Source organism: Haliaeetus albicilla, chromosome 9 (genome assembly GCF_947461875.1).
Source record: "Haliaeetus albicilla chromosome 9, bHalAlb1.1, whole genome shotgun sequence".
NCBI classification, from domain to species: domain Eukaryota; kingdom Metazoa; phylum Chordata; class Aves; order Accipitriformes; family Accipitridae; genus Haliaeetus; species Haliaeetus albicilla.
In genome coordinates, this window is record NC_091491.1 from 3962273 (window position 1) to 3986268 (window position 23996).

The following is a 23996-nucleotide window of genomic DNA, read 5'->3' on the forward strand; positions in this document are numbered from 1 at the left end:
ATGGCACCAGGCGGGTCAGCTCTGTCTCCTGGTCCATTTAATGTTTCCTCTTGTACTAAATCCTAGACTTCAGGGACTACGGATCATCTTTTTGCTCTGCCCCATGGGATCTTTGCCCATGACTGCAGTCCCTAAGTGCTGAAGTGATTCAAGTGCACACCAGGTGACTGCTCGGGACTGGCAGGTATCAGAAAAGAGGATAATCTGACTGTTTTCAAGCTAAATATAACATTTCTTGCTGCCTCCAATTTGCACACAGTATAGGAGATTAAAACAGAAACGTGGACCAGCAGTTTTAGTACTTGAAAATTTTATTTTCTCAAATGAGCACCAACACATATTGTAAATATGACAAACAATACGCCTCCCTCTAATACTGAAGAACTATATACAACGTACAAATACATGAAAAGGTGAAAATCAATTATTTGAAAACAAACAGTTGCATTTATTACTGAAGCAAATGACCTGAAAGAATATGCCAAAAAATAAAATTAAAATAAGATCAGAGAAATAAAAGTATACACAATTTGTAAACACAAGAGCATCAACAGACAGGCTGGTATTGGAAATATCGTCCTTTAGTTTTGTCAGTGGGGAAAGCATTCCCATTTCCTTATGAAAAACAAAACAAAGGATACATACAGTTCGTAACTATGAGAATAGCTTATTTGTGGTTGTACCTTACACAATGCCATTCTGCTTGCATTTGAATATGTTGATTTTTTTTTTCTGAATTCAAGATGATTTTGTTTCCCCTCTTCTGCTTATTCTTTTTAAACAGGATTCTGCAAAATCTATGTCTAACGTAATTGTTTCTGAGCATTTAATTTCTGAGGCCTCTCACCTGGTGAGAAGAGCTCCTTCCCACTGTGCTGAGCTCTGGTTCTCGCCAGTCTGTTTACCCAACCGGCTGCCTGGGTGTCATCTCTTCATCCAAGAACTGGTTCACACGGAAACATGATGCTCCTCCCGAAACAAGGAAGTGCAGTGAAATGCATGATTAACACACTCTCACATACCAGTTAGAAAAATGCATACAGAGAAAATTCTCACTTGATCATCACAACAACAACAGATTTCATTCGTAGGGTTTTTTTTTTCTGTATGTTTTTAAATCGTGTGCACCAAAAACAGAGAATTAAAGAGCGTGCAACAGTTATTCAGCACTGAAAACAGCTCCTTGCTCAGCAAAACACAGTCTAGTGGTTTGTGCTGTTGGTCCACTTTGGGATAAACAAGAGACCCAATAAATTAAAAACGAAGAAGGGGAGAAGGGGGGAGGTTAAAGACAGAAAGGAAAACAAAAAAAATGAACTTTACTGCCAGAGAGGTAAACTTTTACTCTAATTTGTTATGTAGCAGCCTGGTTTAAAAAAAACCAAACAACAAACAACAAAAAAAAATTCAAAAAGAAAACCAGGATCCATGTCCAAAGACTTACGTTTTAGTTTAAAAACAATGACTAGTTAGAAATCTCCATCCTCTATCCCTGCTGCTCCCAAGCAATGGGAAACAGCGATTCAGAGGTTGCAGCTTATATTCAATCCTGTTTTCTAAGTCTCAAATCTACTTCACTCCAGCCAATACTGGTGCAAGAGAAAATTTCAGGCCCGGATCCTACAAACCAGATCTCCTCAGGAAAGTCGTGCCCAGATGGAGCTCCACCGGCTTTTGTGGAACTCCCTGTGGCATCACGAGCTGACACGGGACTCAAGCTGCCGGACGGGACCTCCGGCACTGACTGAAGGTGTTTCAGCACGTAACTCCAGACACTGGAGCACTCCCCGAGTGCCTGCAGCTACCTCCCGTCCCACACATCAGTACCTGCCCGGACCGCGGGCTGCTGTCCGTTACCCGGCCACCGCCTCTGCCGGAGACCAATTCTGCCAGATGGAAGCGGGAGTGACTCCCCTCTCCTGCCACGTCCGGAGGAAAAATGGATCGACTTAAGAGGACAACGTATATTATGATTTTTGTTTCCCTTTAAACATATTTTCCAACAAATACAGAAGGAAACAGTATCATTTATAAACAACAAAAAAGTGCTCTCAGGGAAGGGCTCTGAGAAACAGCACCAAATATATTATTTTTTTAAAAAAATTAAATATTATTTACAAAAGTATATTTCACAAGATAATGTTTTTTTTCTGCTTTGTATATATTATCATCTGAATATTTATTACAGGGATCAGGGTTTCACACCAGATAATCCACCAGAGCAAAACAATTTAAAACTTACTCAAGTCTGAGCTTTGGGGTAGACAGGGGTGATGTAAACTCAAGGGTGCACCCAGCTTGCCAGAGACGAGGCTGCCACATAAAAAAAAAAAGCAAAACTCGCTGCTGTTCATGTTTTCTCGAGGATGTCACCCAAGGAAAGCAGCACCATGGGCACTCGGTGCTCTGCGTTCAGGCACTGCCTGCCCAAGGAGGCAGTTTCCATGGGCCGCATCTCCAGCTCAGAAACAACGGTCCCACCTTGCTCACCCCAGCCAGTAAGGAACCGGCTACAGTCAACTCCCACGACCAGAGGGATGCAGATAGTGAGGTTCTTTGGTTATGCTCTGAATATATCACTCTACAAGTCATCAATTTAGCCTGCACTGATTGCGGTAGCCACTAGCATACAGATCTGATCATCCTGTCTGGTCACCAGCTCCCAATTCTGTCATGTGTCTTAATATAGCAAGTCACAGATGAGTTAGCAGCGGACTAAGAAGTACTTTGTATTTAATGGACGCATAGCAGAGAACAAACGTCAATGAGCCTCGCAAGCCCGTTTTTCCTTATCTCCCTGTACAGCGTATTAACATCACTCTATAGATAATTCTCTGGGTTTTGGGGATCTTCACAGGCACACGTATTTTTTTCCTATCAGGGCTTGAGGCCAGATTCTCAACAAGTGTGAATCTGTGGATGCTGATGGGACAAAACCAATTAAAACCAGATTAAGATCTTCCCATATTCAAGCTTAAACTGGTTGCCATTAAAAGCATAACCCCTGTGAGCAGTTAAAAACAGCCTGATCTGATGGATCATCGCCCTTTCTTGTCCCAAATATATGGATAAAAACATTTACATCTGGTAGCGCTCTGTAGTAACTGTTCTTATTTCTCAGAGCAGTCCTCTAGACAGGCCTACCTTTTATATCGCTTTTTTATAGGCAATCACTATAAACACCAACATAAAACCATGAGCCCCTGTGTGCTCTTTTTCTCAACCTCATATTAATGATTTGGGGTTATCCCTTACTTCTCCAGTTCTAACCAGACCTCTTTAAAGGCTATGTATCTGGGAAGACTGAAGAGCTCTTTAAAGAATGCAAATTACTTCTCACTGGTCAAAACTCAATAAATTGTCATGGATCACCAACCAAAGGACAGGAAAATGGGACCAGGTCAGCGCCAAAGTCACCAAGATAGTGGCTACTGCAGAATTTTTGATTTCTACTAGATTTTTATCACTGAAGGGAATGTGGATGATGGAAGCAGAGACGATCAGAAACAAAAGCTGAAGCAACTGTTACACAGCCACAGCAGAAAGGGTGAAGGCAGAAGCCACCTCCTAACAGGCTACCCGCAAACCGAGCCAACTCCATCCATTGCAGGAGCTGCAGCCAGTCTCCATCTCACTTCTCTCTCCAAGGTTGTAAAGAACAGTGGTTCAGGAGAAAAAAACAGCCTTTGCTTAGATGGGCCATCAGGTTTGGGTTTCAGCACAAGGACCTAACACGTAAGTTCCACCCTGATCCCTAAGTAGCATCTCTGCTCACATCCCCTTCATATAACAGCAAATTACTTTCTCACCACCAGCCCTCCGTCCTGATCCACACGGCTAACTGAGAGTCTCCTGGGGGTGGGGGCAAGCGACAACAGATTACAGCTCCAAAGCTTCTGTTTCATAAGGAGTTACAAACCCCTGCACAATAATCTTTCCTTCTGGATTAAGAAAGATTTCCCCCAATGGATTAACCTACTTGAAAGAATTCCACAAACAAAAAGAAAATTCACTCAGAAAGATAAAACTAATTCGGTTAAAATAGTCTTGAGTTATGCACCAGATACTGGCTGGACTGTTGCAGAGCAAACTTCACATTGTCATTTATGTCTAACGCAGCTCCCCTCTCACACATGATGCCCCTTCCCCACCAACCACTTCGGGAAGGTCCACAGTAATTAAAATGGAAAAATTAAAATAGGAAGGACTTGTCCCTTGCAGTTATGATGCCCACATGTACCCCTCCCCTTTAAACTCCAAGGCATAGACAATTTCAGGGGTAGGGGGAAGATGTTTAATTTCTTTTTTCTTTCCCATTCCCCCTGTGCCTGCAACAGGCTTCCGGGAGTGGGAAAAGGGGGGAAGGTTTTGGGGAGGATACCTCATGGCTTGAAATATCCACCTGTGCAATACTGCTACAACTGCCAGGCTCCTCTGCTCCCTCCTCTACCCCACTCTTGCACCATTTCTCTGCCAGGCTCCAAGAGTGGAGCTGATGACTGTGGCCTGGGATTTAAGAAAAAGATTCTGTAACAGCATTTTCCTACTCGCACTTGTGAAAGATTGGTAAAATACCCCCAAGGATGCTCAGTGGAGGCCGGGAAATCAAGGGGTACCCTGCATTACTAAGTTTGTCCCCATCCTCCTCTACGTAATTTCCTCTTTCTTGCCTAGCACGTGCCTTTCCCCCCGCCCCCGTCATATTTTCTAAGCTGCAGCTCCAGCCCCCTTGTGCCTTAAGTGGTTTTCTCCTCCTCTCTGAAGGGCTCTAGAGTCAGGATTTGGTTTCTCCAGCTGCGAGGATGCTCCCCACAGCTGTGCTCTGTTGGGACATTTGGCCTACCTACCCTGAAACAGTGACAAAAAGGAGAGGCAGGGAATCTCTCCAGCCTTCAGATCCTTCCCCCCGCAAACAACAAGTTCATAAATGGCAAACAAAACACAGATTTGCGATTAGCTTGCGGGGGGAACTGGTTATGACTTGTGCTCAGCCGGCTTAGACTGAAGCTCCACTGATGGAGCAGCGGTTTTACAATTCGGAGAGAACGCAGCCGTGAGGTATTTTTCTGTCCATTTAGACAAGTAGATAGTTTCAAGCCTTGGTTAACCAGGACTTCAAGGAGAAGTACAGTTTCAACTTCTGATGACTTCCCTTCGGGCCCACTCCCCACTCCCTATCACCTTCTCCTGCCCAAAACTTGGGTCTTCCTCCCGCACCGAGACCTTCTGATAAAATGCCGCCACAGAGCCAACTTCAGTTTGTACTTAAACATTCGTCAACATGGAATGGCTGTCGGGCATTCGGTGCATTCTCTTAGCCAACGCCAGAACAGAGAGAGAAGCAGCCAGGGTCAACTCACAAACAGATACAAAGCAAAAGAGACAGAGAGACAGAAATTTAGAGGCCAGTCACCAATAAAGATGGAGAAGGGTGTGAAGATGCTCCCAAATTGCAGAGCCTCTAAATGCATGGAACCAAGCGTTCAGTCACTCTCTCACTCTTGGATATAATGTTCGGTTGGATGGCATTCTCTTACACGCTGGTAGGGCTGGGCTGTTTCCATTCAATCCCAGCCATTATCCTTGATCATGTGAGCTAGTTCAATGATGTATTTGCCTTCTTTATACTTCTGGCTGCTTTCAAAAGCGTGTTCCTAAAAAAAAGGAGAAAGAATGAGATCAAGATGATATTTGAAGGTAAAGTCACGGTTACAGATCAGGTCTTGGAATGCTGGTACAAGTCTTAGCCTTGTCTACAGAGTGAAACAGTCAAACTGCAGGTCCTCCTGTTGGCTTTCAGGAAAATTACGTTGGAAGAATCTTAAATCCTGCTTCTAGCTGTCTTTTACAGGCTGGAAAAAAAGAACAGTCGGCACCGTGTAAACATGCAGCTTTCTGTAGGCCAATGGCAACTGCTCCTTGAACTATGCTTTAGGAATCATTGGTGATAAAATCCACCTCCTCTCTCTAGGGTGATCTGAGAATTTATTAATGTTTGTTAAGAACAGAGGTCCTCTGATGAAACATGCTGTAAAAGCACTACCAGCGGGACGAGATGGATTATGGTAAACTTCATGTGGAAATGGAGCAAACAGGCACCAAGGGACGAGAAGGACCCACTTTAAACAGATGTATGCTTGCAGCTACAGAAACATGCAGTGCTTCAATACTGCAGAACTGAAGGAGGAGGAAATCTATGGGATCCCTAACCAGGAGGGACTCCCATTATTGAGGTTGCGTCCTCAAAAACAGTTCAGCTCTGCCCAGGTGTGCTCTTTGCATGCATGTAATGCATCTGAAAGAATGTTAATTCTGTTGCTGGAGAGACTTGGGCTTACTGCTGTGTTTACGAGATTTTGTATTTTGTTTTACAATAAACTCAATTTATGTACTTAGTGTCCTTCTCCATTTGTGAGATCCATGCTGTGTTTCTGCATGAATTCCTACTGCATCAATTTTTGATGCTTTACTTTTTATAGCCTTTCAACTGATTTATTAAAGAATATTTCTGTCCAGAGGCCACAAATACAGTATATGTTTTGTTTAAACACTGGTCGAAATGTTTTGACAAACAAGTACACTGTGTGCCTCCTGAAGCAGAAATTATGATGTATCATAAGCCTGTATTTGAAGGTAATTGAATTTATGACATTTAACATTATATGGATCATTCTATTATTCTGATATCGTCTGGGAAAAAAGACAATATGAACCACAAGACTGACTGAAGTTATCCTCATTTATGTCAAGTATCGCTAAGGGACACCCACCAAAACCAGGCCCACAGCATATATTCTTAGTAAAAAAAAAAACATTAGCCACGAAGAGTTCCTGCGCTGAAAGGATGCAACAAACACAAGACAGGAGGGAAAATGGAAACGCAGGAAGGAAAAAAGACGTGGCTACAGACCAGAACCCACATTTCTCGTTCACAAGTTAATGGCCTTTCCACGAGACCACGTTACCATACACACACCTTCAGGAAGGGCTGGAGCAAAGATGTTCACAGGAAAAACAAACGATACTGATACTCACATATTTCCAACCCAGTGTGGTTTTGCAGTTTTCACAGTAAATATCTGCAACTGCATGTAATCCTGTTAATAACACCCGCTCCTCTGCAGGGCCACAACCCACATTAACTCTGGGGAAAAAGGAGAGATGCTCCCTATTAGTCTTTCCACATCAAGATGCTACAATGAAGCTGACAGCAATTTTATTGCAGTATTTGAAAACATAAGCAGGAGGTGCAGGACACTGAGTAGCACTGCTGTGCCTGAAACAAAGATATCTTGCAGTTCCAGAACAAAATGGTAAGGTAAAATAGAATTTTTAGTCAACTAAAAATTCTATAAAGCTTTGAACGGAAGATTAATAACATTCTAGTAAATTGCACTAATTATTCATTTGAGAAAGATTTTCACTTTCAAATTGATAAAATGGTACTTTTACTTTCCCAAATGGAAAACTGAAAAATGTAACTGAAGTCAGCAGTTCTTCCAAATGACATCCCAGCGGTGATCTCACCAAAACTGTTTTCGGTTATTGGCAAAACTACACTTAATTTTTATGCTAGCTCTAAAAAGTAAGTTTGTATTTCGATATCATTTATTCTCTACATTTACAAACTTTGACTCCTTGGTCCAACTACATTCTCTGAGAAGAGAATGACTCATCTGTTAGCTCTTATTTCTCAGTCTGATGACAAAACCTCCACCTTTTTCTAGCTGCTTATCTGAAACCTCAACATGATATGAATCAGTGCTATTTCCTGCCTCTTTCTTGAACCATTTTCAGCAAGCTCCCAAGTCTTAGGCAGAGGTTTTCTAAAGGAAGGCTATCCTTTTGTTTTCTTTTTCAGGAGGGTTTTCTTAAATCTATCCTAAGAGATGCAGAGGTGACACATACAAAGTTATACTCACACTGAATTGAAGAGGTATGCTCGTCCTTGGCTTCCTTGAAAGGACTGAAAGGCAAGAAAACAAAATTCAGTTGGCTGGTTGATAGAAATAAGGCTAAACCAGGACCTGCCCTCAACGACTGCATTAATGGTAGTTATAGCAACTGTTAGCCAGGGCCTGAGAAACGCACATCGTTACAGTCTTTGAGATGGAAAGAGCACAAACCGAAATGTCAGGAGGAGATGAGCACTGATGAACAGAGGTCTCATCCTGCAGATGGGAAGGGGCCAGCTGCCTCCAGTTCTAATATCTGCCCATTTCACAAGGCATACTGGCAGCCCACTGAGAACTTCACCTGATATTACCAGCATTTCCAGTGCCGTACAAGCCCAATGTACTTTTCAAGAGCTAAGCTGTTTTCTCTCCTATATCCCAGAAATGTCTATCTTCACCCTTTCAGTTCTGTTTATGAATTTCACACTAATGCCTCAACCTCACCTAATGCAGCCTTGCTGCCAAATATTGATTTGAATCTCTTTTCTAAAACCAAGGTGCTCACGGAGGCTTCCCGTTGCACTGCCACAGTTTTGAAACACCGCTTTTGCACTTGACAGCACGTGAATTCCCCTTAGGAAGACTGCACAGATGGATGCTGAACCAAACTGAGAGATGGGAACCTATTTGTGCAAGGTGCTGCGCACACAAACACAACTGCTACTCTAATGATTTTACAAAAGACCTTAGCCTTGCTGGGGTGTCTGCAAGCCTTCACATTCCTACTGATGCCAGGGAGATCTTCAGGACTGATCTAAACATAGGACGAGATACAACTGCATAGAGATGAACATGAACAAGAGAGAACCACACAGCAGCAAAAACACACCAGGTAATCACCAGTCATGGCACATCCTCTCTGTACCACGTTTCCTCAGGATCTTAAAGCATCACCATGAAAAGGCAGCTTTTTGAAGAGAGCGGGGCAATGCCAGCCCGGCAGGACACTCCAGGTAGCTGGGACACTTCCAAGAGCCAGCAGGCTCCATTTGTGTCACGTCTGTAACATTACCCCGTGATGGTGCCTTGCTTACAAGAGCTGGCTCACACATAGCAAGTGCTACCTGCATTTTTAATGTACTTTGACAAACACTGAATTAAACATTTCGTGCTTATGAGCAAGAGCACAGTTGCTTTCTGTACACAAGTTACCTTATGAGATACCTCAGGGAATGTATGCACTGAGGGACAAGGAGTTGGGAAAGTCAAAGAGCAGCTTTTCTGGACCATTTAATCCTTTACCTTACCAGGAACCTTGGAATATTTAATAGTTTTCTTAAAATCTCAGCTTCTACAGATAAGCAATGATTTCAGACTAAATACCCTTAAAAGGGGGGAGACAGAGTTTTGAGAGAAAAGAGACACATTCAAGGTTTTACGTCCCTGGCCCACTAACACTGGTCATCTATTTAGTTAAGAGCCACCCGACCCTGGGGCAGCACAAACGTGCTCTCCCCACGTCATACAAAGCAATCTCGGGGGGGGGGTGTGGGGGTGTGTGTCCCTGCCCTTCTCAGGTTGTCCCCTTCCATCAGTCCAGCCCTAGGGATGGATGTACCCCTAAGCTTGCCCAACCGCTGCCTCATGGAGGAGCAAAGTCAAAGCCATGCCTGAGAACCACCAAGCCTGTGGATGGATCTGGACCCCATTTCTTACATCCACACACATCTGCATTAATCAACTGCCTCCTCTGCGCTGGGAAGGCTGCTTCATGTTTCCAGCTAATGGTCCTAATTCCCAGAGCTGGGGTACCAACCCATTAGTTCCAGCGAATATTTCTTGGGTGCTGCTCGGGCTAATGGCAAGCAGCTCTGTAACAGTCTGCAAGATGTTCTCTCCATCACGAGTCCTGTTCATTTGAAAGGCAGAGAAGGAAAATTCACTCACCAGCAGGAGAGAACAAAACACATTAAAGGCGTGATTTAAAACTGCCATGACAAGAGAACAAGTACAGTCTGTCACGGTGTTTAGCCTGGTGTCCTTGTTGGTGTCAAGGTACTCTCCAGAAGTGGTGAAGGCCCACTGGAAGATCCCCAATTGCAAGAACGTATCCAAAAGTCTCCTTACCACAGAGCAGAGGCACCTCTGTGGGCAAACACAATGCCACGGGGCATGCAGGCAGGCAGCCACAGCCAGCAGCGAAAGCTGCCTGTGAGGTCTGGATGGCAGCAAGGGCTCTGCCAGCTATAAAGTCACTGCCTGGCAAAAAAATTGACTCAGTCCTGGAGGAATAACTGTTTTTCAGAGACATCTGAAGCCCAATATTAGTTGCCACCCAGGGCACAGAAAAGCCACTCTGGATTCAGAGAGGATGCCTGAGGCACTTGGATATCTCTTTCACTTAGACAAAAGCAGTGCCCTGAGGAATGCCTCTTTTCTTGGGAAGGAATTAAATAGGACACATGGCTCAAGCATGTTTGTGTAATTGCATTTATTAGAGAAGCTTCTTTTAATCCTTCTGCAGCGCTCAAGTTCTTTATTACTGTTACTGTCAGATGGCTGACACCCCACATGCCAACTAGGTCTAGCCTGACTGGTACAAAACACACACTGCATTGTCTCGGCATCCTGTGGGGTGAAGTAGGAACCCACACAAAGCTGATGCCCCCCAGGCCAGAGAGAAGAGTCCAAGCCAGACCCATGCAATGCTCTACCTTGCTACAGCAAACAGCAGGGGCACTGGCCACCCATGCTGCAGAAGAGGGATACTAGCCTGGAAGGATGGACTGTGGATGGGGTACAGGGATGAAACAGAAGGTCCCAGAGCAACATGTGTGCCATCAAAGCAAAATGAAAGCAGATGAATCCTGCTAACCATCCAGTCCTTCCCAGTAAATACTTCTCCATAAACACCAAAGTGACTAAGTTTGCCAATAACAACAACCATGGGAGCAAAGTTTTTATTGGTACAGAAATAAGATTTTCCATTACTGCTGTACAAAGGCCTGTCTTTAATAAACAACAAAACCAAACCCATCAGCTTTGTGTTCAGGGCACACTGGACACTATTCCAGCCCACCCCCAGGGGACAGTAGCATCCTTTCAGAGGTGCCCGCCCTTCCTTCCAGCTCAAGCCAGTGCTTTAGGGTATCTAAGGGTGGTCACTGCAAAAAAATCCCATTAATTATCTCCTGCCCAAGCGGAACTTTTCAACATACCCCTGCTCAGCTTTCAGTGCTGCTGCCTGTCTTAATATTCACCCACCAGCTAGCTAAGGATTTGGCAAATCATATAAAAAGAAGCGAGGGAAGTCTGGCAACTACCTCAAGCTCACCATTTGCTCTCTGCAAGACTAAGCTGACTGTATCTTAATAAAGGTAGCACAGGCAGGTTTTATCTGGGTGTTGAAACCTCAACATTTTCCGGAGATGCTCCTTCTCTTTTGGCACTCCAGAAAAACTTGGCACATGCTGTAATGGACACTATGAAATCAGAAGAAACAGATACACTTATACACAAACAGACGTTCTTTTCTTTGTTTTTGTTTTGTTTTAAGAAACACACAAGGAGATTTCCACAACAGGCTTGGTTTTCACTGGTGACAGTCAGCAGTAAGACCTACTTTCTATGCTATGCATTTTTTCTATGTAGATTTTCTTGATACACATTCAAAGGTGTATCTCACATGCATGCTTATAAATCCAGACTTCTTCTCTATAACAACAGCTCCTGGCATCGCTTTCCAGCTGAAAGAAACGGAAAGGATTTTTTTGTTGTTGTTTCCCACTGAAGGCCCGAGCACATATTTTTCTCTGAACTGCTAATGCTCAGTGTCTGGCTGGAAACATATCTGTATATGCCAGCAACGAAACTCTCCCTCCCCATCCTGCTTAAGCCCTCTAAAAAACTATACACGCTTTTGAGATGTGCAACACATAACAGCTTATTCCTCTTGACTAGCCATCTTAAAAAACCTTCCCTGCTCCTGGGTGCTCCACTCAGCATGGAGGCATCTAAAAGCTGCAGGGCCTAAGGAGTGCTGATTTGAGTACCCAGGTGGGAAACCACAAGCCTAGAGTCAGCTATTTGGCTGCAGATCCTCGCCTGCCAAGCTGTCTCTCGTTACTGCAGAAGCTCCATGTTAAGATGCCTTTGGCAGCTGCTCTGGTTTAAGAAGTTCCTATCACCCAATTTACAGACACTCATTATGGCCCCCTCAGCTGTGCTGATTCAAAATTAGATCTGTGAAATCATTATTTTTAAAAACAAATACTTTGTGGGGAGTGGGTGGGTTTGAGGGAAATAGCTTTTTCTCCTTGCACCATATCATGGATCCAGTTTAAAGGGCAATCACACAGACTACTTAATAATCACAGTATGGGGGCAGACACGAGTCGTTCAGAGTAGGAAGTTCTCAAACTAAATTTGCTGGCAAAGAACCACAGTGCAGAACTGCAGCTCTAGTGAGAGACAGTCTGCAGAATAGGGAGTTTGAGTTTCACAGACGCCGTTAAACCAGATCTGCCACAGAAGGAAATGTAACATACAGCCAGCATCTAAGAAGTGCCAGCTCCTTTGTGGCAAGACACATTCTGCTTGCTAGAGACGGACTCAGCCTGCAAGGCTCAAAGCTGAATCCTTGTAACATTCAACACCCATGACCCTGGGAGCTGTCATTTTGGTTTAGTCCGTGTGTTATATCTGGCCACAATCCGAAGCGCTGAATCTACCACTGTGTTTGCTCTGAGCAAGATGCACGACTCCTTCAGAGCCTTCTTTGGTGGAGCAACAGCAGACAAGACAACCACACACACATGCAGAGAAGGGCTATGCCCCTCCATCACTCCTGCCTCTTTCACATTCCACCTGCCTTCCCACCGCCGTCCGACCTTTGCACTTGCACATTCCTCTTACTGGTGACTGCTGGAGACACAGAAGGAAATTTTTACATTCAGTCAGTACAGCCAGGGAAATGCATGAATTCTGAATGTGCTCCAAACACGCCTACACACCATACCCCTTTTCCCTAGTACCTACAGCTTCTCATTCACTGCACAGCCCACTCAGCAGTTCCACACACTGAACAGATGACAGGATTAATACCCCAAGTCTTTGTGACAGCATTTGACAATAGGCTAAACACAAAAAGAGCTGGCTGGAATCATCTGGAAAAATAGGAAGCAGTTGCCAGGACTAAACGGCTACATACTGATGCTTGTTCTCTGCAGTCTGCAGTAGAGAAAACCCCCACTTACCTATATCCAGCTGGCAGCCTTTAAGAAACCAATAAAACAAAAATGAAAAGGCAACTGGTCCCAAAGAGGTACAAGAGGAAAAATGAACAGAGTGTGCCCCTCCACGCTATGCTCTTGAAAGCTACAAATAAGTCTCACTGCAAGGATGCAAACAGAACAGAGGGCCCAAAGCCACTGCCAGAGATCAACAGCAGTCAGCACATCCTGGGCAATGTGAAACGGTAGCATCAGGAGAAGCCAAATTACCACAGCCATCTGGACTCTTCAAAAAAAGGACATGTTTTCTGTGCTTGTGATATCCCCAGTGGGACAGAGCAATTCAGGAAGAGAAACCGTATTACGAACTCCCGGGTTTAAGAGGCACTGAAGTCTGTGTGAGAAAAATTCATCCAATGATCAATTCAGAGATAGCTCTGTTATCACTTAATTCCCACCTACACATACAACTTTTGTTTTTAAGTTACTACAGTCATTTGCACAACACTGACTGTAAGATTTATCTATTCTTGCTGCTGATTTAGCCCTTAAGCATCTAAGGATGAGATGTTCTCATAAAATACAATTTGAATAGGGAGAGGAGACCTTTTAAGTACGACCAAAGCATGATGTCAATCCAGCTGGAGTGCACGTGAGTTTGCGTATAAAGATATGCTCCCAAAACAGACACTCTCCTCGCACTCATCCTGCTCCCTCCAGCACTTAATCCCAATCCCTATCAGCTGCTACCCCACCTAACAACCAATATCACACAGAAAGCTCTGCCTTAATGGCACCTTTCAAGCCCTATTAATTATGGCAATAATGATTTGATTAAAAAGATAAGTCCTGCAACGTGTTTAGAGGAACCGCTATACCTGGTAACAGCACTAAGCGTATGATGACTATGAGGAAGTTACTTGTGAGTCACTGCGCAGTGGAAAGTAAGTTGGGAAAATATAACTAGGAAAATACCTGCTGAAGATTCTGGGGTCTGCCCTAGACAGCACGAGCCATTTCAACCATCTACTTGCATCATACTCAAGTATTTCCCAAGGGAGCATGAGTTCAATTACTTGGTCCCTGTATCCACACAGACTAGAGAGACCTCCTCGGGGTTCATTAATTCCACCTTGTTCTTCCTCACAGAAGGGACAGTCAATGATCAGATTAAACTGAGATTCAATTTTGCTCCAATTACACGAGATACAGACCCATGTCAAGGGAACTGGTTACATTATTCCACCTCGTGCACAGATGTGACCTTACCCTGTTCAAACTGCATTCCTGAGTTTTAATTGAGTTTTAACATGGGTCCTTAATGCTATTTAAAGCCCAAAGTCGATATGGAATTAGTGGACCGAACTCATCGCTGAAGTTATTCAATTAATTCAGCACAGCCTTATTCCCCAGCAGTTTACATTGCTGTGCAAATACACAGTGAGTAACTACGAGTCTGCCATGTTTCAACCTAGGAACAGCTACATCTGAGCAGTTTTACACCATGTTTGTGTCTCGGGTTATGTAGTCTGTGAGAAGGAAGGTGCACAGACATGAAAGATGAAAGATGTTACTACATTCTTTTTTTATTCTGATGGGAAATGTTATTAGAATTTTTTATTCTGTCTCCTGGCAGCAGCAGGTGTTCATTCAACCCCCGTGTTCCCTCCCCACCCAACATAAGCAGGGGCGAGCTGTGTTTCTGATAAGAGGCTTTTGTCCTAACGGGAACCAACTCAGCACTTTCACCACACAGGATAGGTGGGGAGAGACTGCAGGCAGACAGTGCAAAAGGTCTGAACACACACCTGCAAAAATACCAGCAGGCTATCCCGCTGGCATCACCTCTGCCTCCTGTAAAATAAATTCTCTGCTGCTCGGAAAAGGCTGTATGGTGACGCTGTCAGGGAAAAGGCAATGTAATGGAGCAAATTATCAGTGACTGAAGAACCTCACATTTCTGCTACATCTCACTTTTGCAGGGAAAGCATCAATGCCTGCTTTGCGTGCAAGAGGAGAACGTTTACCCATTGGAACTGTTTCACGTTGCACAAACAATGCTGCATGAGCTGGGTCCAAGTCCTCTATCCCCTGTGCCACAACCAGAAGAGACAAAGGGCAGACTTTCCAAAAAGGCTGAAAGAATTTAGCTATCACCACCATCTGAAGCCATCTTCAGACCTACTTGGACCTCCAAGGGCCCTTTACTGCTCATGCAGCTTTCACATCACAGACTCTGCTGTGCTCTAAGTCCAAGTGTACCAGTGCCGTATGCCAGCCTCCCACCTCCTGATCCTTAAAATGCCCAGCTTGGCTCAAAATTCAGGCAAATTTAAGTAGTAGTTGATGTTAAATTTTTTTTAAAATAAGGACTTTGGTTTGGTTTGTTTTTTTAAAGTGAGATTCTCTCATCTTTTCATGTTTCTAGAAGCTGAAACTAAGAAAAATCAGCACTCTTCAGAAGACTTCCAAAACTGCTAAAGAAAAAGTATCATGAATGGCAAAAGGACATTTCAGCACACACCCTGCAGTGTTATCTCCGTAATATCAATGCTGCTCAGGAAAACGGAAAACAAACGGGACTATACAGATGCCCGATCCCATCGGAAGCGAGCCATGAAATGCTGCTCTGTCCTTTCATTGGAGCGCTTCTCGAACATACGTCAGCACAACACGAAGGTGACACCAATGCTCCGATGAGGCTGTGTTGCTCCCAGGCAGACAGGCTGTACAAACTGATTTAAATGGGTCAGGATCCAGGAGCAAATTCCCAGTTATTAATTCTTGTGTCAGTATGACTGTCCCTTATCACTAGAGGGGAGAGCAGGAGATTTCTTTCAAAGGGAAATTTTACATTGCAACTGCTGAAGAGAGATCTCTTCTGAGGCTTTGCAGTTAATGAAGATTACTAGGGAAAGAGAAATTGCCTAAAATTGAGATTTTTGTTTTTCCTCAATAGCACAGATTTCTAACACAATTTAAGCCACCACTCCGCTAAGCTAAAACCTCAGCAAAGTTCTATGAAGCATCTAAAAATTCAGAAAGTAGTTGCAAACTGCTCCGTCCCCTTCTCCCTCCAACGTGCCTGGCAGGCTGCCCTCCAGACTTTGACTCAGTTCAAACGCAACACTGTTAAGTCTCATCATGTTATCATGAGTCCTGTGCTATTCAGCCTCCTTATTAAAGCCCTGGGCTCCTGGACTCTGCTCTTATTTATTTTTAAATGTGTTTCTAGCCCGCAGACTTCAAAGTGAAACTTCAAAATGTGAATGCTAAAGGCGCAAACAACTGCAGGCAAATAAAAAATACACCAAATTTATTACTTCTATAAACCTTCACAATATTTTGGGGCTTCTCTTGTGATTTTGATGGTTTCTAGTTGGTGCTGCTGTTGTGCTTCAAAAACTTGACTTTAAGATGAAAAAGGATGGAAATACTGTGGGAAACAAGGCAGATACAGTATTTACTTGTAAAAGCAATTACTCTGATTTATTTAGGGGGCACACAAAATCAGAGCAGCTTCAGGAGACAGATCCCTCTCTTCTCTGCAGCCCAAGCAGGGAGGATAGATGCGTGTGACGAAAAGCCCTGCAGCCCCTGAGAGCAGGGAACACAGGCACTGCATCAGGGAGCGACTGCTCCCTTCCTCTCCTGTTCAGCTTCCCTCTGCTGAAGGAAAATCCATTCGTGCACTAACGCAGCACTGGTCAGACCAGAAGAAGAAGGGCAGTGCAGCTTCCGCAAGCATGGATGGCTGCCCCATGCCCCCACTTCAGATCAGAGGTCTTGCAGAGTGGAAGGGAATCTAGCATTGAGTTCTTTGATCAGGTCCAGTCATCTTCTTGTGGGGTATACACTTCTCCTCTATCTCTTCCACTACTCCTTGCTGCCAGGGAACAAAGTGCTGTATAACACACATGTATAGCGCAGGTAAAACTCTATTCTATCTCATGGGAAACCAACCTCTTTTGAGAAGAGAGTTAAAAGAGAACTAGGCTTTTCTAATGATCTCCATCAACTTCTGGAACTACACATGTATTGACACCAGACTGCTTAATCAGGCAAAAATAAGAGCAAGTGCAATGCCTAAGGAGCATTTTTAACCCCATGGGAAGAGGGAGTGGGGAGAAAGGGTAGGCATGTGTCTTAGAGAGCTGCTTCATTTCCCACATAGAGCACTCCAAACGATAAGCCAAGATAGCCTGCAGAAGCAACATTGGATTAAAGAGAGGAAGCCACAAATTCACGCACACAGAAAAGCCACAGGTTAATTCCTGCTGGACAATAAGTAGAATACCACTTGCAACAGAAGACCGACATTTACCCAATGATAAAACAAAGAAAACTACCAAGGTATGTATGCCTGCGGGCAGAAGTGATGTTTATTCGTATGAAGTGCACCGAGCTCCTCCCAGGAGCACTGCTGTGAGCCCTGAAGAAGGGCAGGCCATCTCCCACACGCAGTGCCTGAAAGGAGATGGTAAGCTCCACATTCACTGTCTGATCTAGATGACACGGGATGGCAGAAGGAAATGAAAATCCGCATCTTCCAGGTCTTCATGCCGGGCCTCGGGCCATACTGCTGGTTAACCCTGATCCCTCCACCTCCACGGCCTCATTCCCAACAGATACCTGCATTCCCAGATCTGCAGGAAGTTCAAGGGAGTCGAGACGAGTTTGGCATCTCCGGCACTTAAGTCATCGGTGACACCCATTGAATGCAAACCTTTACACTTTGGTATGTAGAAGGGCAATACGGAGAGAAGCATTTTTTTACTTACTGTGAAAAACTACGGAAGATGACAACAAAGCGCAGGGGTGTCTTTCTGGATACAAAGAGATGAAAAATGCATTTTATTCTGGTGAATCTGCAATTGCTATATCAGCAGCTGTGGGGTTTTCCCCCCATTTTTGAGTGCTGCTGTCTTCCTGTAGGTCGATGCCAGCTCAAAGCATCCAAAAATGAAGTCACTTTAAAAAGGAGGGGCAAGGGGGAGCACAAAGCCCTTTCTTTCCACATTAATTATTGCTACTGCATGGGTTTTAGAGATAAACACAAGACAGAACTGGGTTGGAAGACGGAAACTGCTAATGCAACAAGTTATTTAATTAGCAGCATAATAGTGACTGTCCGTGTATCAGTGGAACACTGTATTCCATTAATACAGCCGCTAAGCTCACAACAGCACCAATGCTGACAATGAGAGCAAACTTGCTTTTCAGCAAAAGCGGATCTGTCCAGGGCAGCAGCTCTTCTCTGTCCCTGGATAAGATCCACTGCAGTGAGATGAAGCCACCATACGTAGACCTTACTGCTCAGAAGGTTCATTGGAAGTTACCCTTCATTGTTTAATCTGTTGCTTAAATTCTGAATGTTTGTCTCTACTATAAAAGAAGAATTGTGGTACTGAAATGTATTTTATTACTGTGCATATGCCCTCTATGGAAATCGAACAAAAATGTGTGCACCACAGGATAGGTCCCCAGACACTGAGGTCTCTCAGCCATGCCAGAGTGCAGGGCAGGCCCAGACTCTTACAGATCTGAAGCAGACCACATGTGTACCCATGCCCGCATTTCTCCCCAGACTCCCCTCTCAGAGCTGGGCTGGAATCGAGGTGTTCATATTTGAGATACTCCATAAGCAGCTAAGCTTAATCTGATTTTAACTCATTCCTTCTGTCGCAATCACTGCTGAAAGGACAGAGATCACTGGAAATCTTTAAATTCCAGGTTTCAGGTAGAGAGTCTCAGTTCCTACTTTTGTTATTGCTAATTATTCTAACATTTGCGATTTCCATGCAAACACACCATGTATTTTGAGAGAGAAGACTCCGGGTGGAGTTTCCTTGTGTGCTCCAGCTTCAATCCTTGCCCATTTCAGTTCTGCTGGATGAGAAAAACTGTCAGGCCAAACACCTCTGACAGACGGATGCTGAGGCCCCTCTCCAGGAGAGGCCAGACTGCTAGAGATCTGCTTCTTGCTGGCAGACACAACAGCTCCCCTAAAACAGATGTGAAGCCCTCTGATAGCATTTCCTGCTACTATTAAACGAGACTGCAATAGAAATTACCGCAAGAGACTCCTCCTGAGAAGCCAGGGTCTTCTCCCCAGGAGGCAGTAGGTGAAAAAGCCCCCCCAGAATGTGCGCATGGGACTAAATTACAGATTAAACCAGAGGTCTCACGAGTTGTGAGACTCATACCTGCGTTTTTCCTGGGCTTGTTCTTACAACTATAAATCAGATTAAAAGTACACACCTGCATAGGAAGTTCATAGGGCAGTTCACCCCATCAGCAAGCCTTTGAGCCTGCTGGCATTTCCTCCTCTTCCAACTGCAAGGGCCAAAAACTGAAACACCCAGCAAACCCAGGAAGGCTCGGACCTGATCAACTCCATGCTCCAGTTGTTCAGGATTTGCAGCAGTTGCAGCAAAAACCCTGATGATTCACCGTCCTTCATCCCTGGCAGTTCCCTGGATAATAAATGGGAACAATACTTTATTTATGCCCAGGTCATCAATTCTAAGGCAGAGGAAGCAGCAGATGAAAGGAGAGTTATTTTCATAAAGAAAGTGATGGATTAGAAAAATCCATTTTTACCCTGTCCGTCCTCCTTGACAAGGAATTCTAAACTGTTTTGAATCATTACCTTTTTCCTTCTTTTTTGGAACAGAATGAAATATTTTAAAATCACATAGCAATTAATGGCTATATAAACACAATTATACAAGGAGGTACAAATTACCCTGGGCTCCTTCTATTAAACAACCACATCCTCACTAAATAAGAGGCCTTATCCTGACTGTCTTCAGATCCCATTACAGACAGTAGGAACTGAGGAAGCACAGTGACTTGTAGGGTAAGCCCCAGAGGAAGCAGTTACACAGGACAGAAAGATCTCATTTAAGTAGCTGTACTATGGAATAGGTACTACAAATACTCATTACACAGCTCAGATTTCATATGCTGACTTTTTCCTGCAAAGGGCATTTTTGTTTGTTTATTCCCTCTCAAATAAAGGCTGCTCAGAGCTGATGAGAGGTACTCAAATGACAGCCTTTGAGACTCACTCCCCTCCTCCCTGTTGCCATACAGGCCAGCAACAGCAAGGACAGCAAACACAAATCTGTCTACTAAAGGTCCTGGGGATGAGTTTGATTGCAAGAGTTCATCTCTGCCTAATTAGTGCTCAATCTCCTGGTCAAAATGCTGAAGGAGAAGGCTCCCATTTAACACCTTTGATGACACATTGTTCTACTGAGAACTGAAGTCCTCTCAACCCACGTTTAATTTTAAACTTCATGGAAGCCAAGAACTGTAAGATACCTTACCACAAGTTCACAGCAGTGAATTGGGAAGCTAAAAAACTCTAATGACTTCTCACGGAGCTGCTTTGCTCATCACTTACAGCTTGAATTCTAGCAATACTTGCAATTAAGAGCAAGCTCTGAATAATACCAAAAAGTGACAATTCATTAGGGAGCAAGAGCTGAAAAGCAGGATCCAAAAGCTGTAGGACGGCTTCTAGAAATGCGCATAAAATTGATAAATGAACAGAAGCTTACTGTGCTGAGCCAGTAAGACTAACAAAATTATGAAACGTGTACACTGTAAAGACGTTACTGCCGAGTCTGAGGCTGGAATGATGAGACCAGCCCTATTTCCATTCCTAAAAAGATGCTGAAATGCTAAAGATGTAGAATAGAACCATAAAAATGATACAGAACTGGAAAAACAACCAACATTGCACCATGACAAAGTTGAATCTGTTCAGCCTATCAAAAAAGTGATCAAGAGTGACCTTGGTTACTGTATACCACAGCCTTTTATAGAGAGAAATAGTACATACTATACATCTATTTCATTAGCAAGAGAAAGAAAACAGTGGCCAATGATGGGAAGCACAAGGCAGACAAACCTAAATTCAAGGTCTCCGATTTTTAATAGTAAGGATGATTAACCACTGGAAAAAATGACCAAGGGGAGTAGGGAGTTCTCCCTCTTGAAGTCTTCAAATCAAGACTAAATGCTTTTTGTGAAAGACATGCTGGAATCAGGAGGAAATCTGCTGGCCCATACTCTACAGAAGGTTGGATGTGATGATGTGATAGCTCTTCCTGGCCTTAAGAGTTCATTACCGTGAAGCTGGGAAACTTAAATTGGTATTTGGGAAGAAACCCCATGATAGTAAGAACTATACCCATGAAAAGGGAATACTCGCCTCATCCCACACACAGTTTTTTCCTATGATGGAAATGCAGGATTTTCACTTGACTGGTCTTGGACACTTACTAAATGCCTCTTTCTTTTCCCATTAGATTAAAGTTTTGAAGCAACCACGTCGTAATTTTAGGATTATTGTTTTAGCTTGTGTGCATGCTCCCCCCACCCAGCAAATAACTTTATGTCTTCAAGGTGAACTGACATACAAGTATCAGCTGGTTTGTGACAAGTAAAGCACTAAGAACATTACACACTGCCTTGCCCACATCCTCAGAAAGAAAAAAAAAAACCAAACCGAAAAGCCCAACAGTTGCTGCTTATTTCACCTACACATGGTGCATCAAATGCTTCAAAGTAGCTGAATTCTTCCACAACTTACCTGAAAGCCAGCACCAAAGTTTCAAATCCTTTTAAGATCCCCCAGTTGCAACATAGAGCAAAGTCTGACGCTTTCAGCATGCCATAACGCTCACTAAAAGGCTATAGTACCAACAAGCTCAAGCTCCAGCAGTCCACTAGCCAGGGAAGCAGCTAGGCCACAATGATTGGGAGCAAGGTTTGCTTATAAACCTTGCAACTCCTGTTTGAAAAGATAGAAAAAAGAGCTTCTAGAGTGTTCCCTAGCTAACAATCCAACCTCAACTGAGGAAGTCAGGCACACACAAGTTCTCTATTTTTTTCTAAACCCTCTGTGCTGGAGTAGCTGCAGCCTTTTGTGTTGAAGGATTTCACATTCATGTTCAGTAAGGGTCCCATGCAGACATCAAAGGAAAACATTAAACTTCCTCCACAAGCCTTAGGCTAACTTCAGAGGATACATCACTGCGTAATGTTTAGCAGTTGGATCACAGTAATTCATGAAAAAAAGAAACTGCAGGACGCCCACAAGACATTCTCTAAATATTTCCATAATCAGGGACATTTCTGCTCAATTACTGCTCACATAGCAAAAAAAAGTCAGCAACTGAGACACTAACACGGCTGTGTTTGGCCTGTATCTTTCTGCTCTCGTTCCCATCCTTTTTTACTGGACACCAGGTTCAAATGAATTCAAACAGAAAAGGCTGACAAAGAGTCCAAGTAGCACAGAGTAGGTAGAAACCAGCATCACATCTGCCACTTTGAGGAAGAGAAAAGATGCTGTTTACACTGTTGAATGTCTATTATGTTAGCTGTTCCCCCAGGCCCCACTAGAAAATGATGCAGAAGGCACATTTCTCAAGAAAACCCCCTCTACCTCCTTCCTGGGGAGGTTTTGCCACCATCAATTATCCAGTATATTTTTCTTAAACATTCTAAAAATCATGGGATGTTGTGCCTGGGAAGGATAAATGTAATAACAAGTATCTTTCACTTATTTTTTGGCAATTGGAAGGCATTGAAATATGCTTTTTAACTACAGTCGCCTGGCATGGTATTTTTGTTTTTACAGTAAAGCCAGAGAGGATTAGGACACACTGTACTAATTCATAAGAGCAGACGGTACCTGCTCCAAAGCTTTATCTTTCAAGCAGACTGGACAAAACAGCAGCATTTCAATTGTACAGGTGGGGAAAGGAGGAACAAAGACATTAAGTGACTTACTCAAGGTCACACAGGAATCTGTTGCAGGGCAAGGTTGAGTTCCCAAAGTCTCAGTCCACTTAGGCATTGGAAAAAGCAATGAAACAAGAGTATGTACTAAATTTGGCACAGATTTTTAAATGATGCATTGCTACCAGGGAACAAGAACCTCCACTCATGCTAACCCAGACACCAAAGGAACATATAAAGGAAAACTAGTTACTCACTCCACCCAATCTATCTGATCACCTTATATTTCCTAAGTCAATAAGACCTTTTTTGGCCAGACAATCCAACCCACAATTTAGATCTTATTACAAATCAGACACACTAAACCACTTTTTCCCTCTGGCTGCAGAAGATAAAAGGCCAAGTAAGCAGGCAACATTTTGGTAACCGTCTTCATGTAACAGCTTTGGATTTTCTTAAAAGCCTCAGCATCGATTATTTTCTTTAAATAGCAATGGCTTATTGAGAAACCTTCTACCCATTTTAATGCACAAGGTTTTCCTTAAGTAGAAAGGAAAGCAAAAACTGCCCTGCCAAGGCATATTTGTCAAAGAGTTTCAGATACCCGGTCCTGGCAAAACACTTTGAAGTCAGAGTAAGTTAACACTGGTGCTGAAGGGCTAAGAGAGGAAACTTGGAGATGAAGAGGAAATAAAGTATGGGCTGACACAGAACAATACCGGGATTCAGCTCCAGCTTGCGTTTCAGCCAACGGCATGAGCCAATGCTGCAATTTTTATGTATCCAAAGGAGCTGAAAGCTCATGGCATGCAAAGCAGCACAGCTCTCATGTGGTCTCTGCACAACTTGGGGCAAAAGGAATAAAGGAATTAATTTCATCAAGCCAAATCACCAACACCCTGCTGTTACATAAAAGCCTGTTTTCTGGGGAACGTTTCCAAAGATGGTGTCATTTGGGCTGTTTTGATTAAAGTGACATAGTCAGGTTCAAGATGAGATACACTGCAGACTGAGAAACACTCCAGTTTGACAAAATCTCCCACTCCCTTTCCAATCCTCATGGCACTTGTTTCTTCCCTCCATTTGCCACATTTTCATATGGAAAACAAGC

The 23996-nt window shown here is 43.6% G+C and overlaps 1 protein-coding gene across 1 annotated transcript in view; it reads right to left on the bottom strand.

Moving 5' to 3' along the window:
- Positions 1-293: 293 nt before the first annotated feature.
- Positions 294-23996, bottom strand: part of YPEL2 (yippee like 2) — a 39788-nt gene continuing 16085 nt past the window's right edge. The window contains exons 3-5 of the mRNA XM_069791011.1: positions 7923-7966; positions 7036-7144; positions 294-5654 (exon numbers count right to left, since the gene is read on the bottom strand). Coding sequence (XP_069647112.1) covers positions 5565-5654; positions 7036-7144; positions 7923-7966 — 243 coding nt within the window. The 3' untranslated portion in view covers positions 294-5564. The remainder of the gene's footprint in view (positions 5655-7035; positions 7145-7922; positions 7967-23996) is intronic.